Source organism: Styela clava, chromosome 12 (genome assembly GCF_964204865.1).
Source record: "Styela clava chromosome 12, kaStyClav1.hap1.2, whole genome shotgun sequence".
Taxonomy (NCBI): Eukaryota; Metazoa; Chordata; class Ascidiacea; order Stolidobranchia; family Styelidae; genus Styela; species Styela clava.
This window is the reverse complement of record NC_135261.1, coordinates 17,465,001-17,482,942: the sequence shown is the minus strand read 5'-3', so window position 1 is coordinate 17,482,942 and position 17,942 is coordinate 17,465,001. Positions and strand designations below refer to the sequence as shown.

The following is a 17,942-nucleotide window of genomic DNA, read 5'->3' as shown; positions in this document are numbered from 1 at the left end:
TCATGATCGCAGTGAAACAGATACTACTCGACAACTGAGGAATGTATACAAGAATTAGGCTGTAAGAAGCTGGTATCATATCAATTTGATCATAGATTATGAATAAGAAAGCTAATTTGTAGTTTACATTTACCAGGTTGGGAAAAATATTTCAAGCTTATCTTACACAAATATTTATAAGTAATACTCATGTCAGACTGTATACATTTAAGCCTAATATTACAATGTATATTATTTATTCAGAGCATTCATATTAGATAACATTAGCTGACACACTGGTCTTTTCATTTAAGACGGGTTTTGGGGAAAGCTTTGATTCACACTTTTATATTCGTTCGTCATTCAAATGATTAGAGTAGAGATTTCAGTATATATTTGTTTTTGAGATTGTTCTGAAATGTTTTACGGTTGAGACAAAGCTAAAAATACTTATTAATATTCCTTATATTTTTATATTCAATTGAAGCATGCATAACATATTTGTATTATAGTCTTGTGATGATTACTACTACATACATAATTGAATCTGATTTCAGGGATTGTTTAAATTGATAATGAAACCAGGAATCAAGCGAAAAAGTTTTTCCGAGAAGACATAAAAATATGTTCCAAACGAGATTCCATTACAAAGATTAAATACTAAAATAGATGGTATAGTATAATGGTGAGATATGGTATTATTTGCCTCGATCCCATTATTGTAACAATAACTGTACTGATGAGACCCGAATACAATCTCCATAGTTAAATTTTTTTGTTCTAGTCAAGATTGTGTCTAATAGTCAAGTCTAAATATTGTACATTTGTTTTCCTAAAATAACATTTGCAAGTTCTTTCACAATTTTTTTGATTATTTGCTATTTTTATACTGTATTTGGAAAAATTTCATTTTCAAGAGATGTTTCTCGCAAGATGTTTTTTGCAAATGGTGTTCCCTATTAAGCACTCTTTTTTTATACAAGTGTAAGATGTGAATTTTTTGCCACTATCGGTTTCATTTTTAAATATTGCCTCAATCACTAATTATTGTAAAAAATATATATGTAATGCCTAATATGTATTAATTGTATCACATGATAAAAAATTGTTCAGTATGGCTTTAACAAATAACATAATTTTTGTGACATCTCAGGTGCTCACGTCGTAACAACATGCAAACAATTGTCGTAGTATCCATGTTATTGATTTTGCTTCTCCAAAACATCGCGTACATAAAACTATGATGATATTATGATTGATGGAAGATTTATTCAGATTCTACGTACTTCAATGTGAGTGTGACGTATTGTTTGTACTGAGCTTTATAGCAGGACATAAGGCAACGATAAGTAAACACAAAATATAATATAAAAATTGGCCCATCCAATTTGTTTCCTAACATAATGAGTTTTTGATAATGAAGTGATCTGCGATGTATACAAATCAGGGATGGACCAAGTTGTCTCTAGTCCAGGGGTTCGCGAACCCCCGGGGGTTCACGAGAAGATTTCATGGGGTACTTGGATGGCAGTCGAGTTTCTGTATGTTGCTGTTTTTTAATATCCTTAATTACTACCAGAGGAAAATGCGTGTCGTTTGAAACTGGATGCCACTTGAAACATAGATTTTCCCTGATCTTGCGTTGTTGTGATTGTGACGTAAACAATGTGAAATTTACGGCTTTGCAGGAAAACTGAAATTTCCAAATACAGCGTGAATTAACATAATTTAAACATATTTTTTTTGTTTTATAGCTTGGAGAGAAGAAGAAATTAAATCATGGTGTTTGCTATGATGACAACAAAACGGACTCTATATAATTTTGGTTTTATATTGTGTAGTAGGAGATACTCCTCAACCTTACCGATGTAGTTGCTGAAAACAAATTTGAAAAAATGAATTTTGCGAATTTCCCCTTGAACCTCTAAATCAGTTCCAGTCAAAAGAGTCTTACAATTTCCTTGCTTATGATTATCTAATATGCGTTTGTACTACAGTTACTTTTCTGATATACCTATGATGACTTATATTGAAAAAACAGTCTTATGATTAAACATTTATCCTTGATATTCATTACGCTGAATATAATTAAAGTAATTATCGATAATAGATAAGACTCAAGATGCTAACAAAATGGACTCCCTCGAAGATGAATCTTATTTCCAAAAAGAGTATGTAGGGATGCTACCAATCTGGTGTTTGCATATTTTTCAATAAATGAAACCGTTAATCAACTGGTGTAAGAAATGTTTGCATGCATTTTATGGAACCTTGAGTCCTTCACTTTAAGCACCTTAAGTTAGTCACGCTTTATGAGTGTACATTGCCCATCTTTACTGTGACGTAATAGTCACTTATTCCCCCGCGCTTTACGGCCTTCTAGAACTTTCCTTGCCACGAGGTAGACGCTTGTTGCGCTTTGCTTATTAGGGAGGATTCTGCGCGACTGCAGAAATTATAGCTTATAGGTTTTACTATTTTCTGGTTATATTACTAAATGATTATCAGGTAAGAATTCTAGAATTGATATTAATATGTTTATCCATATATTGTCCGATAGGTTGTGAGGATTGCTGTATTTTGTTGTATCAAATAGGTCTGTTGCTTATTGTTTTTCTTTGTATTATTGCATACTTATGGCTGTTCTTTGAGTCCTTGTCAAAAACAGTCAATTTATCACTAACACTAACGCCGACACTAACCCTAACACTGTTATCACTGCCGTCAACATTAGTTGTGTTTAAACAAGATAAAATGTAAAGTTTCTTTCAACACAAGTCTACGGAATTGTTGGTGTAAAGGTTGCAGTGTGTGTTGGTCAGTTGGTGCATAGATTGAAGACATTATTTGGGGACTCAAGGGACAGGACGCGTCTCCAGTTACCCTGTATCTTTGAGTCGCAGTGGGACACATTAGGTACCGTACCCTACGCGTACTTATCCCACATCGAAATAAATTGACTGATGGCTTTAAATGATGAAATTCTTCAATCTGCTGTGTCTCACACCAGCACAGCATTGGAAATCCAGCCACTGGAAACAATTCGACTCGTTCATGATCGAAACATCACTACATTACTTACCAGTCTTGATAGACTGATGAATATTCCAAATAATCGAAAAAATGTAGTTGCTGCAAAAGATAGACTGGATAATGCAGTGGCTACTTGGGAGGAATATTTGAACAATTACATTACTTTGCATTCAGCAACAACAGAATCTGATGTCATGAATATTCCAAACCCTTCACAGTATTTAACTCGGCTAAATGATATGAAAAATTCATGTAATATGAAATATCGACATTATCAACAAGAATGCCTTGCTAGTGATGAGTCCCAAGCTAGCACAAAAAAATCTAAACATTCGCACTCAAAGACTAATAGCACAACTTCTTCCACAAAAGCTAGATTACTGGAGCTTGAGGCAGCTGAAGAACTAGAAGAAGCCCAGCTGCAACTTAAAATTAATAAAGCGTATTATAAGCAGCAACGTGCCAAATTTCTATCACAATCCAGTAGCACAAAATCGTCAAGAAGTTCATTGATTGAAATACAAGCTCTTGACGAAACACTGTTTGAACCACCCCCAGCGTTGAATTTGCGAAATTATGTTCCGGAATATTCTCGTAACGTCATGCAACCTTCTGTTCAAGTTTCAACAGGAGGTGGAATAACTGACATTCTCAGCTCAGCAATTGACACTTCTACAGGTATGGCCATTACAATGCCTTCTGCTAGTATTACGGAGCTTACGTTGTGTAATTCGACTCCTGTTATCAGTAGGATCCAACAGCTTCATAGAATTGGAATTAACATTGGCACCTTACCAGTTGTATCTTCAGCTATCCACTATAATATTGCACCATTACAAAATTTGCCTGTTATGACGACCCCAGGTATCTCTATGGGGCCGGCGTTATCTCACCAAACTGCAAGAAGGAATTTGTCATTTCCCACCGTCTCATCAAGTTACCATGATAATACGTTACCTGCAAATCCCCCAATGAGGCCGGCATCTATAGGCACATCATTTTCGTATCCTGCTATTTGTGAACCAACTTTTACATACCCACAAATTTTTCGCCCTGTGACTTATCCTGAGCCCCTTCCTACCTTGCCTACCCGACCCATTATGTCATCAATGGCCAGAGATGACTGTTGGATGCCACCGCCTTTAAGGTCCTATCTTTCTCCTAGTCATGCACTACCACCAGTAATTTCAAGACCTGATCCTCACACTTCAGTACTCCCGGAATATCCATCTCAACAGTTGGATCATAATTATCCCAGAAGAGATGATTTGTATGTTTTGGCAAACACTATGAAACAAGGCTTCACACTGCCTAAACTTGACCCCATAACATTTGATGGTGACCCCAAAAGCTATCATGCATTCATGCGTGGATTTGACAACATTATTGGTCATCACGCCTATGAACCTGCGGTGAAATTAGCTCAACTTATACAGATGTGCACTGGTGAGGCCAAGGATGCTATTAAGCATCTTGTAATTGTCGATTCTCCAAGCGAAGGATATCAAGCAGCACGAGACACCTTACTGTATCGATTTGGAATTCGTACACTAGTCATTGACGCTCACATCCGCCAACTGACAGAAGGACCTAGAATAAGAGCCAATGATACTAAAGCACTGTGTCGACTTGCGTCACAGATGAGAAACTGTTTTATTATTCTGACACAGTGGAAAGCTGAACAAATGCTGGATGCACAAGCTTATCTCAAAGATATATTTCGTCGTTTACCACCAACATTACAAGCAGATTATGTACATGACACTTCTTGGAAGAATCATCCGATTCCTTCATTCACTCATTTATTGGAATTTGTTGAACTGAGAGCCCATCTCAGTAATAATTTTTATGGACGTTTAATGGCAGAAAATGACAACAAGCCCAGGGCAGTACAAAATTTTAAACCTCGCTTTGGAAAAATGTCTGCCTATTCTACAATCAGTTCTTCAACATCACAGAAGAGGAATTCATCACCTGCTTACAAACCAACACATTACAATGGAAGACAACAAGCCCATGGTGCTAGCCAAAAGCACCCACAAACTTTATGTTTATGTTGCAAGAACGATCACTCTTTATATCGTTGCGCAACATTCAAACAATATGACCTGCAACATCGTCGTGATTTCATTCGAGAGAACAATTTATGCTTCAACTGCATGAGATCCGGACACATCGTCAAGGAATGTCCGTCTCAGAAACGTTGCCAAGCTGATGGGTGTACACGAAAGCACCACACACTACTTCATCAGAATGAAATGGCAACCAGACCACGATCACCTGTGACCGGAAATATACCCACGGACACTAATAGTAAGGTCAATTCAACAAATGTAAGTTCTTATTTTTCCAATGTTGTCAACTTTTGTGATACTGATTGTTTTGTTAGGCTCATGATTGTCCCTGTTGAGATGAAAGTTTGTGATTCGAACCATAAGTCATTGACATATGCCTTCCTAGATTATGGGGCAACTAGATCCTTGTGTTCCACTAAATTAGCTAGGGATTTGGCTCTCAATGGTGAGCCAGAGAGATGTACAATACGGACTGCCACTGGTCCAAAACTTCATGATGGCATGAAAGTTTCATTTACTATTATGGGTGTCCTTGAACCACAGACCGTTGATGTTCACCATGCCCTGACCTTTGACTTACGGGACCTAGAATTTCCCCTATTGAATAAACCAATTGATTTGCTTATTGGGGCTGATGTCCTGGGTCGTTACCCAATCACTGAAACCCGGGTGGGTGCAGCTGGATCCCCCACTGCATTACACACCATCCTAGGTTGGGCCCTTACTGGCCCAGATGTAAGCATTGCAGAGACCAATGCAGAAGTCAATTATTTGAATACTGTACAACCATTTGATTGTAATTTTACTGATTTTTCTAATTTTAATGAACCTATTTGTCATATGTGTGCTCATGATTTTGCTGATGTCAATGCTAACCCATGTATTACTCAGCCATCCCAAGATGATAGAAGGGCACTTGATTTTATGAACCAAACTGTGACCAAGGTTGATGGTCGGTTTCAAATTGGACTTCCATGGAAGTCAGACACTGTTAGCCTTCCCTATAACCGTAATATCGCTGAGAAGCGACTAGTGCATTTGAAACGTAAATTCATGGGGGACCCTGAATTATTTCAGAAATATAGAGATAAAATTGAGGGTTATATTCAGAATGGTTACGCCAAAGTAATCCCATCACATGCACTCACACCCACAAATAAAACATGGTACATTCCACATCATGCCACACACCAATCTAAATTTAGAGTTGTTTTTGACAGTTCTGCTGAGTGTAAAGGAACTTCATTGAATAAAAATTTGCTTTCTAGTCTTGACAACAACAACATGCAAACAGGAGTGCTCATTCGATTCAGGCAAGAATTGACTGCATTTGTTTGTGACATAAAAGAAATGTTCCACAGAATTAAAGTTTCACCTGAGGACACAGATGCTCAGCGGTTCCTATGGTGGAAGGACCATAATTTGGATAGTGTTCCTATTGACTTTAAAATGTTGTCCCACAACTTTGGGAACACTTCATCACCTTCTGTTGCCATATTTGCGCTACACAAAGTAGCCACAGACAATCTGTCGAATGCAGATGAAATGACAGTACGCACAGTTATGCGCAATTTTTATGTCGATGATGGACTGAAATCTGTCGATGATCCATCAGATGCTGTAAGACTAATCAAACAGCTCACTAAATTGTTAGCAACTGGAGGATTTCACCTCGCCAAATTTATGAGCAATGATGTCAATGTTCTGCAATCAGTTCCAGAAAGTGATCGTGCTCCTGCAATCAGTTCCAGAAAGTGATCGTGCTCCTGCAATCAAAGACCTCAATCTTGAACGTAATTCACTCAGTCGCACCCTAGGTGTACAATGGAACATGCACACAGATGAATTTGTAGTATACGTCAACATTGAACCAAAGGCGCTCACTCGAAGAGGCATTCTTTCAATGGTGAGTCAAATCTTTGATCCTTTGGGTTTTGTTCAACCATTCATCTTACCTGCCAAGCGAATTCTGCAGGATCTTTGTATTGAAGGATACTCATGGAATGACCCCATTACTGGTTTACTAAAGGACCGTTGGGAAAAATGGATCGATAAATTACATGCATCGAATGGCCTGGCGATCCCTCGATGTTACAAACCACAAGAGTTCAAAAGCAACAATATCCAATTACATTGTTTTTGTGATGCCAGCACATCTGGCTATGGAGCATCAGCTTACTTACGACTTACTGGCGACAAAGGTGAAGTTCATTGTTCCTTTGTCAGGGGAGTCGCTAGAGTAACTCCTAAGCAGCCACTGACTATTCCACGATTGGAACTCATCGCTGCAGTTGTGGCTGCTGAGCTTGCCAATTCAATTTTACAAGAACTGGACCATACAGTTGACAGCGTTATATATTGGTCAGATTCCATGTCAGTTATCCAGATGATCAATAATCGTTCTGAACGCTTCAAGACATTTGTGGCCAACAGAATAAACACAATTCCTCTCTTGTCAAAACCACATCAATGGCACCATGTCGAATCTAAGCTGAATCCAGCCGACATTGCTTCTCGTGGTCTAATGCCAGATAAACTAAACAAGGCTGGTATTTGGTTCAAAGGCCCACAATTTATATGGGGAAGTGAAGATGCATGGACCGTGGTTGATGATGGGATTCATGAAGTCCCATGTGACCCACAACTTGCTTCGGAGATGAAAGTTCATTATACTGAACCTATGAAAGATCTCACAGATTCTTCTCCATTACATGAACTGTTATTGCGTTACTCATCATCCGAAAAGCTACGTAGAGCTGTTGCATGGCTACTACGTTTTCGTATATATGCAACTTGGAAATTCTCACATTCTGACAATTCACCACTTTGGGATTTTTATCTGTGGAGGAATTACATTACGCCACCAAAGAAATTATGAAACTAGTACAACAATCATCCCTCTCAGAGGAGCTCAAATTTTTCAAAGATAATACAGGGGCAGACGAGGCACCATCCAATATACAGAACAAAAAGAAACTCAAAACACAATTTTCGAAAACACTTCTTAAATGCAACCCATTTGTACAAGACTGAATCCTGCGTGTAGGTGGACGACTTCGAAACTCTGCTTTACCAGTTGATCAGAAGCATCCAATTATTCTTCCATCATACCATCATGTGACAAAGCTTATTATTACCAAACATCATGAAATGACTGGACCTTCTGGTACATTACACACACTTTCCTCTGTTCGTGGCAAATATTGGATTTTGAAGGGACAATCTGCTGTTGGTAAGGTTGTTCGTGACTGTGTTGCTTGCAACAGACGTTCTGCAAAAGTAGGAGAGCAGTGGATGGCAGATCTACCATTTTCTCGTGTTACTGCAGGTAACCCACCATTTTACTACACTGCAGTTGACCTGTTTGGCCCTGTAAGAATCAAATTGGGGCAAAGCGAACATAAACGATATGGCTGTATATTTTCATGCATGGCTACAAGAGCAATACATATTGAAGTTGTAGAATCCTTGGATACTTCAGCATTCCTGCAAGCTTTCTTCAGGTTTACATCTAGACGTGGGAAACCTGCTCATGTTTATTCAGACAATGGATCCAACTTGGTGGCTGGAAGCAAAGCTATTGCAGATGGTATAAACAAATGGAATTCCAAACAGATTGACACATCTCTATCTCAAAAGGGTATACAATGGCATTTTTCGCCTCCTCTTTCTAGTCACCAAAATGGAGTGGTAGAAAGAATGGTACGAGAGGTGAAAAGAATTCTTCGAGCTCTATTGAATGTCCAGTCTCTCAATGATTACTCATTATGGTCTTTTCTTACAGTAGTGGAGGGAATTCTCAATGATAGACCACTCACACCACTGAGTGATGATCCGAAGGACTTGAATGCCCTTTCTCCCAACTCAATTTTGATAAACAGATTAGAACCGTCTTTACCACCTGATGTGTTTTTTCGAACGGATGAATATAGAAGAGGATACAGACATGTTCAACGATTACTCGATTTATTTTGGCAGCGTTGGACAAAAGAATATCTTCCCCAATTACAGTGCCGACAGAAGTGGCTCAATGTTCAACGCAACTTTCAAGTTGGAGATCTTGTGCTGATGTACGATGACAATTCACCAAGAGGATGTTGGCCCAAGGCAATTGTAGAAGAAACATACCCTGATGATCAAGGAGGTGTCAGACGAGTGAAGGTGCGCACATCCAATTCAACATATGTGCGTGACATAAGGAAGCTTTGTCTCCTTGAAGCTGTTTGATAACATTTACACATTACATATATAGCAATAGCATCCACACCACACATACACAGTTACACATACATAACATACATTCTCACTATGGGAGTATTAGGTGTCTCTTTTGAATTTTTTTTTTGAGGGAAATAATTTTTTGGTTTTACCCCCACCCCTTTTTATTTTCGGGGTCTTGCATTGACAATTTCGTTATCTTTATTGATTTGTTACTGTGTTTATCCTTTCAATTGTTTTTGGAAGTCAAGCAAACCTTTCTTGTTTTTTGAAAATCATTTTCCTTGTTATCGATATAACATTTCATATAATTTTCGGGGCCGGTATGTAAGAAATGTTTGCATGCATTTTATGGAACCTTGAGTCCTTCACTTTATGCACCTTAAGTTAGTCACGCTTTATGAGTTTACATTGCCCATCATTACTGTGACGTAATAGTCACTTATTCCCCCGCGCTTTACGGCCTTCTAGAACTTTCCTTGCCACGAGGTAGACGCTTGTTGCGCTTTGCTTATTAGGGGGGATTCTGCGCGACTGCAGAAATTATAGCTTATAGGTTTTACAATTTTCTGGTTATATTACTAAATGATTATCAGGTAGGAATTCTAGAATTGATATTAATATGTTTATCCATATATTGTCCGATAGGTTGTGAGGATTGCTGTATTTTGTTGTATCGAATATGTCTGTTGCTTATTGTTTTTATTTGTATTATAGCATACTTATGGCTGTTCTTTGAGTCCTTGTCAAAAACAGTCAATTTATCACTAACACTAACGCCGACACTAACCCTAACACTGTTATCACTGCCGTCAACATTAGTTGTGTTTAAACAAGATAATAAAGTTTCTTTCAACACAAGTCTACGGAATTGTTGGTGTAAAGGTTGCAGTGTGTGTTGGTCAGTTGGTGCATAGATTGAAGACATTATTTGGGGACCCAAGGGACAGGACGCGTCTCCAGTTACCCTGTATCTTTGAGTCGCAGTGGGACACATTAGGTACCGTACCCTACGCGTACTTATCCCACAACTGGTATGCATGAATCTTGTTTTCTGTTAGGGTTAATGTATAAACGGGAGAAGAGTAGTTTTTTTGTATGTTGAATATTGGGATACTAGTGGTTGTAAAAGCATATATCAGCTACCGATATGTTGTGCCTGCAATTTGTATTACAAATCTAAAACATCTTGGTGTGTAAACCCCTGTCAATTGCCTATGAAATACAGATAAAACTACACAATTTATCAGTACGGACTTCATTTAATAATAGCATTTGAGTCACTGGTGGAATTATTCTTTGATATATTAACCATTTATTGTATAAATGGTTACTTTTCAGTTATTTGAAATATTAATTATATAACAACACATATTCGTTGAACAAATTAACAATCACAAAAAGGTATGCAACAAGCAATAAGTACGAGAATGTCGGTCAGAGACCGAAGACTTATATGTAGACTTAATGAAGACTTATATGTACGCTTCAAACTTTACTTGAGGTTTTGTTTGCTTTCCCGATTCTATAATCAGTTACTTTTATTTTATCGTCTATTGCTGATTATGGAGTCGAAATAAACTTATACCTCTACATTTGTAATGAGTAAGTGTTCGAATACAGCATTTTCCCTGGTTGTAACATAGGCACAGTTCAATTGTACAGGTACCGTACATGTCTTAACATTACCATTGCGATGGCCTGGCCCCAAATATTCTGAGGCATGGCCCCAATTTATCTGTGGCTCCTTTTGTGTGGCCTGGCTCCAAAGCCACAAAAAAGTTATCACCCCTGTTGCGGACGAGAGGCCGTGGTTCGCGTTCGCCATGTGATTAAGCCGTCTTATCACTTTCCTCTCCACCGGGATAAATATGTAAATCCTATCCTATCCAGTACCGGTATTATGAGATGTCAAATAAATAATTTTGATGTGCTACCGGTACCGGTAGCTGTGCAAAACCGACCGATGCACTTCTGCACTTGGAGCAAGTAGTCTCATACCGGTAAGTCGTAATCACTATTCACTACCGTCACCGGTACGGTACCGCCTTGCCAGATTGTAGACTATGTCAGTATGTTCATTTCCTTTGACCACCTAAGCTATTTCTTTTTGTATCAGTATTAATATAGCCTACCAGTAATTACTCAAATATAAAATTTGAATAGTTTCAGAGTGACAAATGTCAAATTATCAAAGAACCTGGCATTGTCTGTACAACAATACCGATACCCTACATTAAAAATATCTGGAAGTTATTTCCATCATGGACATTTCGGATATAGTTTCAAAATCTCGAGATTTTGTTGATGATATTGAGAAACTTCGATGTTATTGGGAGAGCAAGACTCACTGGTACGTCAGAAAAACATTTCTTCTTCACAACTGGGATGACTTCAAGGATAAAGATCGTTTAATTTGTCTTTCTCAAGCATGGGTCAATGTTCATTTTGTGGAAATAGGTAGGTTTGTAAGTTCTATTTTGCAGAAACACTTCACATTCTGATATACTGAATCACAATTATTTAAATAGGTATTTTTATACTTGAGGGCTTCCCAATACAGTGATACCTCTGTAGTTGAACAATGCTATATTCGAACAATTAGGTAGTAGACTAAAGAATTTTAGTCAAAAATGTTGTGGTACTCGAACCGAAATTCGATGCTCGAACACCTGAGCATGCCACAAAGTTAGATGTCACTCGAACTGTGTATCTCGGCTGGCTCTCATCCTTCGAGTATTTATTAAAAATAATCAAAATAATTATCACTGCTATTAGACTACTTATGGTAAAAAAAGTTTTGAATTCTGAATGGATTATGTTCGACTACCGAGGTATCACTGTGTTTCAAAAATTTCTTAAACCGCTGTGTTCAAAATTCAAAAATTTCTTAACACGTTAAAATATTTAAGAAAAAGACGTCGTGTTTATCCTGGAGGAAAGATGAACTTAGAATCCAAGTTTTTAAAATAAAAGTGACTCAGTTTTTATTATAATATGTGATTTACTTATCTGCAGAGCCATGTTGTGAAATAATATAATTCAAGCCAAACATATTATGAATATTTAGCCACTTTTATTATAGATATCCCCAAGAAGTGATGGACACATTGAAAGATATGTAAGAAGGACTCGAACCTCCAGATAAAATGCTCCGGGATGCAGAGATCCAGGTGATTGGATTTGTTGGTGAGATTATTGATAAAAACGTGAACCATAGTATCCAGTTCTTGGACTACCAACCGGAGATCTTACTTGACCCATAGCCACGTTGACTTGAATATTATACTACCATGTGATGCAGTATGATGCGCTGTTTTATTGATAAGATACATTTCAAAAACTTTTGCCAAATCACCAAACTATTAATGGGAAAAGTCACTAGACAGCTATTTATTCGAATTGGGTCTTGATAATGGAGTTTGATATTTCAAACCGAATCTCAATTTTTTTTAATTCACAGCCGCACTTTTTATATACCGGTAACGTTTTGTACTATTCTTTAATGTAAGCTGAATTTTTGCTAGCATTGCAGTTTCTATATTAGTATTCAGCCTTAATGTTCATATATTTGAGTATTGCCCTGTTGATTACAATTAAAATAACACTTGAAGATTATTTTTATAATTACTTTTACAGATGATACACCAAGAATGAAAAATATGCATGATACTTCCAAATTACCACATACTATTTTCCAATGAGATTTGTAAAATCAGGCACAGGAAATACAAAAATATCTGACAATGAATTGTCATCAGATCAAATTGATGAACAATTAAGTAAAACAAAAAATATGAATGTAAATAAAAGGCCAAATGAAGATGAAATTGAAGATGTGATAGAAATAAAACGAACAAAAGTTGATGGAAATATTACAAGTCAACCAGAGTCTCAAAAGGAAATCATTAATAAAAATTTTACTCAGCCAACATTAATTACGGATAGAGTTCCAACAATGCCTACGGATGCAACGTGTGTAAAAATTAATTTGAATTCAGAAGAATATGAAATGTTGAAAAATTTCATTATTCCCAAAAAAGTGAACGAATCTCCTTTATCTGTTATACAACCATCTACTTCATTTTGTCTCATCTCAGAAGAATATGTTTTTGAACAACAATACGATAATGAGGTTAATTTTGTATATTTATTATATTCATCTGAGTTTTCTTAGCCTGTCATAATCTATGAAACTTGAAATAGGAAAGGTATGCCCAAAGAACGTAATTGTAAAAAAAGTGAATCTAGAATTTCAAATTTCAATATCAGGGAAGAACAAATTAAATATAAATTGGTATGTATTCGAAATTTAGTATATTTTGGTATAGTTAATACTTCACTCTAAGAATAATTAGAATCCTTTCATTTGAAGAATTCATAATATTGAGCATTTGATATTATTTATTGGACGAAAAATAAACTTATTAGACTTTAAAAAGGGAATAGCGAACGATGAGTAGGCATATCACCAAATTAAATTTCTTTAAATATTTTAAATGCATTGCGCTTCATGCACTCATTTTAGTATATATTCTGTATTAAAAATTAGTATTTCAGAATGTAATAGAATTGGTAAATTGTTCGGTTTCGGCCTTCTCTAATTGAATTAACTTGTTAGAGATATTTTATCTTTTATATTCATTTGGTTTTTGGTCATCTGGACTCATCTAAAAATTTGAAAAAATTTCATATTAAATTTGATTTATATCACTACTGTGATTCATGTGCTTCGGAAATTGTTTTAATTTGCTCACAAGCGACATTTGAATTGTTTTCGATCAGCCGTCTGCTGATATTCTTTGTTTGTAATTGTCTATGGTTTGTGGGTATTGCTGGTGTTTATATAAGTTGATAAGTACTTGCATTGTTTGTAGCAAAGATCGTATTGTGGTTTAATCAAACTTTACATATGTTATTAATAAAATCATTCAAAAATTGACTTGTCTTTTTGTTCAGGTTATTAAAAGTCACAGTTGTTCATTATATCTGGGTGGTGTCTTAGTAGGAAAAGCATTTGCTAATCAGAAGAAGTCAGCAAAATATGCAGCTGCCTTTTCAGCACTGGAATTATTACAAACAACGCAACCAACTATATTAGTTTCTCAACCTGGGGATCTAGACAGTGCAATATCAAGGGATGACATCGCTGCGAAGTATGTCGATAAATTGTAGTACTTAATCATTGGTTTTTTACCAGTTTCACAATGAAGTCATTGAATGATGTAAATTTGTCATCAAACTTCTGATGGCCGTAACTCGAAAGTCTAAATTTCCATTAGGCGTTCTAAACAGATTGGGAAAAGTTTTTGGGTCCAAAATGTGATTTTCAAATAGTTAGGCGATGTAATCAGAAATTCAGACTTCTAATGGCCGAAACACAGAAATTGAAACTGGAAAAAGCATTGGGCATTATAAGCAGACTTGGAAGGGTTGCGTGCACGAAAGTTTTTTTGTCCAAAATTTTATTATCTGTGAGTTGGAGATGGAAGCAGAACTTCCCTCGATCCGGAGTCAAAGTTTTTTTCAACTATTGGAAGAACACTAATGTGTATAATCTGTATACTATAGAGCTTTTAGTTCAATTAATCATCAATTTGTTCTGCAATTAAATTCTATGAACATTCCTATAGTCAAAATATCATATGTTTAGGACTGGTTCTGTGGCTGGACAGAAAATAACAGATACAAATTTAGGAAATCAGTTGCTACGAAAGATGGGATGGAAAGGCGAAGGTGGTCTTGGGAAAACAGGTTGGTAAAATTTTTTAATTCTGTGAATCTGTGACTTTCTTATAATTATGCTATTTGCTTGCTTTTATGAAAGGTTCAGGAATATCTGCACCAGTAACTGTGAAAGAAACATATGGCAGATTTGGTCTTGGTGTAGAAGAAATTGGAAAAAATATAATAAGGTTTAGAGAAGCTGACAATGTTATCAGGTGCGCTTGGGATCTATATTTACTTACCGATATATTTGTGTGTTTATATGGCCATTTTACTGTCAAAAAATGCATGCAAAAAAGTCAGTTCCCTCACATTTTCTAGTAAATAATCACTATTTACCGTCTTTGGTATGATGACTTTTCACATTTGATACCTAGTATGTTCAGTATACAATCAACTTCCACTAGGATTTTTGTTACAAGTTTACGTTTTTTTCCAGAAATTATGCCTGTTCACAAAGAACAGATCATCTTACATTTTCTCCTGAGCTTACAAACATAGAACGAGCAAAGATCCACAAACTCGCTAAAAAGTATACTTTGATTAAATAATGTTTTATGATTCTTAGTTACCACTTGATTTATCGAGCTTGAATCATATAAAAACAAAGTACTTCTTAAATACATGGACACAAAATTCATCAAAATTTGAACCCCAAATTAGCAAAATAACATGTGGGTCCTCGGTGTGTCCAATGATATGTTTAAATAAGCTTGATCCTTTGGTTTGAATGTTTTATTCCAAACTAATATTGCATGAGTTGTATTTGCCTATCTCCTCAAAGTCGAATATATCTTACTGCAAGTTCAAATAATATATATCCACATCCAGTAATGAACTTCAACATATTTGGAGGGTTTTTTCACTGCAATGCCCCCCTCATCAGGATCTGGATATGCTGGGAGTATGATTATTGTGTTAAAACTTGATGTAAACAAGTATTACTATATTACCAGTTGGAATTATTGTTTCTTGTTCAGTTTATCGATTTCACCCTGTTTTTTTTTTATCAATTCATAGGTATGGACTCCGTAGCAAATCATATAACAAAGATGATATCAGATATCTTGTTGTTTCAAAAAAAATGTCTGCAGTACTTGACGAACTGAAACGATCAGGTGGAAATATCAAAGGTGCTCAACTTATTGATTCAAGACCAACCAATATGCAAGAAAGCAAGTGAAACATTTAGTTGAAAAACAAAAAGCAGGAACCCACCAGAGTATAAACCCTTTTGAACGATTGGAATACTGCCAATAATACTCTGCATTTCTGTTGTCTCAGTATACGACAGAAAGCAGTCAGAAATATTAATATCGCTCCTGCTGTGTACTCGTATATTGCAAATGTTCAGTTACTTACATACAGACTTGGATGCAAGTGTTGTATGTGAAGCAATATATACGAAGTGAATATAATGGCAATTAAAAACACGAGACATTTACATAAAAACGTAAAAGCGCCATACGGCCAAACGAGCGAACTATAATCTTCACATTGAGAACATGGGTATTACATTACACCTCCTTACTTTATGATGAAAGAAATTTACTCAGCTTAGAAACATGCGTTTTGACACAGGGGGTTTGGAATATTTCATTTGTGTGTCCATTGAAATGAACTTGAATGCTAAGATTTCCAAATATTTTCATCGACAGGTTCCATCAGAAAATTTTACTCAGATTTTAGACAGAAAAATTTAATACAGATTTTACAAAACTAATAATTTTGTAAGGGCCATTCCATAAATAAGAAATCTTAGTGGTTTCACTCATGGGTACAGCGTACAGGAGTATAAAGCATTACTTAGCTGTTATATAATATTTATACCGCTTTTCCTTAAATTAGTGAGATTTCACTAAACGCTCAAATTTCTTCAAGAAGGTTTCCATGAAGTATGATTACAAATCCACTCCGATACAAATATAGAAGTTATTGTACTATACTTTTGATCAGAAATCGTTAAAGTCGCCCAAAAATATAGGACCTACATTTTCTTTGCAAACAGGAACTGGATTTTTTTTTCTCCAGTGACAGATCGAACAAGACGTAACATAATCATTCACGCCCTCCTATGATGACAGAAAATAATGAAACTTTAATTCGAGTCATATGATTTTCTTTTCACGCAAAATCTGATCGAGATTATTGGTTATTTGGATATTTTCCACGACATCGAAAATTTTCGTATGGTGTTCCGCGAAAAGTATTCTAGAAAGTGTTTCGCGGTCCAAAAGAAGTTGAAAATCGCTCCTGTCAGTGAATCAATACATATATATAAAGTGAATATAATGAACAAACAATTGAAAATCCGCACACCAATATATTCAAATAATATCACCACACCGTTGGATGTGACCGTAAGCTCAGCAAACTGAGGGTGAAATATACCTGATTGCTCTGCGAAAATATCCTGTCTTCAACAATCTTCAATCACCAAAAATTTCACGATGAAACACGATATATATAATTTATTTCTTACTTGGAAGTTAAAAATACAGCAAGTTGAGATTATTGAGAGGCAGGGTCGAATTTAGACGATATGACCCGTAGAATAATTCATTTGCGAAGCATCCCTTTAAAAATGACGGCAAAAGCTCTTGGAATCAATTATGACGTCATAATAACCTTCAAATGTGGAAGCAGTGATCAAACGTGATAAAGGAAGTAAAAACAATACGTGTCTGGAAACAAGAGATCAATTCTCAAATATATGGACGCGAAAGCCACCGAAACGAGACATTTCCCAATGATTCCTCAAAAATCATATGGTATCCTTGAACAAAACTGGTACTGTGCAGTGATTTCCCTACACCGATGCAGGCGGCTGGCAGAGCTCTTGTTTGTGCGAAACTGAATGAATCGAGCCCGAGAGAGGGCGAGCGAAGACGAAACGCAAAGCGCTCCGCC

General features: G+C 36.3%; 3 protein-coding genes and 1 long non-coding RNA gene across 5 annotated transcripts; all 4 read left to right on the top strand.

Annotated features, from left to right (window-relative positions):
* Positions 1-250: 250 nt before the first annotated feature.
* LOC120336570 (uncharacterized) lies at positions 251-1,832 on the top strand. Its single transcript, XR_005568822.2, has 3 exons — positions 251-664; positions 1,133-1,271; positions 1,734-1,832. It is a non-coding gene; the product is annotated as an uncharacterized LOC120336570 (long non-coding RNA).
* Positions 1,833-6,918: 5,086 nt separating this feature from the next.
* LOC144430616 (uncharacterized) lies at positions 6,919-7,965 on the top strand. Its single transcript, XM_078118627.1, has one exon. It carries the CDS (start codon positions 6,919-6,921, stop codon positions 7,963-7,965), a length of 1,047 nt encoding a protein of 348 aa, XP_077974753.1.
* A 272-nt stretch (positions 7,966-8,237) lies between these two features.
* LOC144430615 (uncharacterized) lies at positions 8,238-9,314 on the top strand. Its single transcript, XM_078118626.1, has one exon. The coding sequence runs from the start codon at positions 8,238-8,240 to the stop codon at positions 9,312-9,314; it is 1,077 nt and encodes a 358-aa protein (XP_077974752.1).
* Positions 9,315-11,137: 1,823 nt separating this feature from the next.
* Positions 11,138-16,623, top strand: LOC120336577 (NF-kappa-B-repressing factor-like). Of its 2 annotated transcripts, XM_078118748.1 has the most exons (8): positions 11,138-11,765; positions 12,391-12,494; positions 12,945-13,440; positions 14,265-14,461; positions 14,959-15,059; positions 15,133-15,247; positions 15,472-15,564; positions 16,053-16,623. In XM_078118748.1, the coding sequence occupies exons 3-8, from the start codon at positions 13,006-13,008 to the stop codon at positions 16,213-16,215; spliced, it is 1,104 nt and encodes a 367-aa protein (XP_077974874.1). In that variant the 5' UTR covers positions 11,138-11,765; positions 12,391-12,494; positions 12,945-13,005; the 3' UTR covers positions 16,216-16,623. The 2 variants fall into 2 exon arrangements, with proteins under 2 accessions (XP_077974874.1, XP_077974875.1); XM_078118749.1 differs by lacking the exon at positions 15,472-15,564.
* The last annotated feature ends 1,319 nt before the right edge of the window (positions 16,624-17,942 follow it).

Bases quoted from the DNA above. Each gene is read 5' to 3' on its own strand.
- LOC144430616 (XM_078118627.1), top strand. From the start codon at position 6,919: ATGCACACAGATGAATTTGTAGTATACGTCAACATTGAACCAAAGGCG.
- LOC144430615 (XM_078118626.1), top strand. From the start codon at position 8,238: ATGACTGGACCTTCTGGTACATTACACACACTTTCCTCTGTTCGTGGC.
- LOC120336577 (XM_078118748.1), top strand. From the start codon at position 13,006: ATGAGATTTGTAAAATCAGGCACAGGAAATACAAAAATATCTGACAAT. The intron at 14,462-14,958 runs GTATGTCGATAA...TCATATGTTTAG, and splicing joins AGGGATGACATCGCTGCGAA to GACTGGTTCTGTGGCTGGAC. The intron at 15,248-15,471 runs GTGCGCTTGGGA...GTTTTTTTCCAG, and splicing joins GAAGCTGACAATGTTATCAG to AAATTATGCCTGTTCACAAA.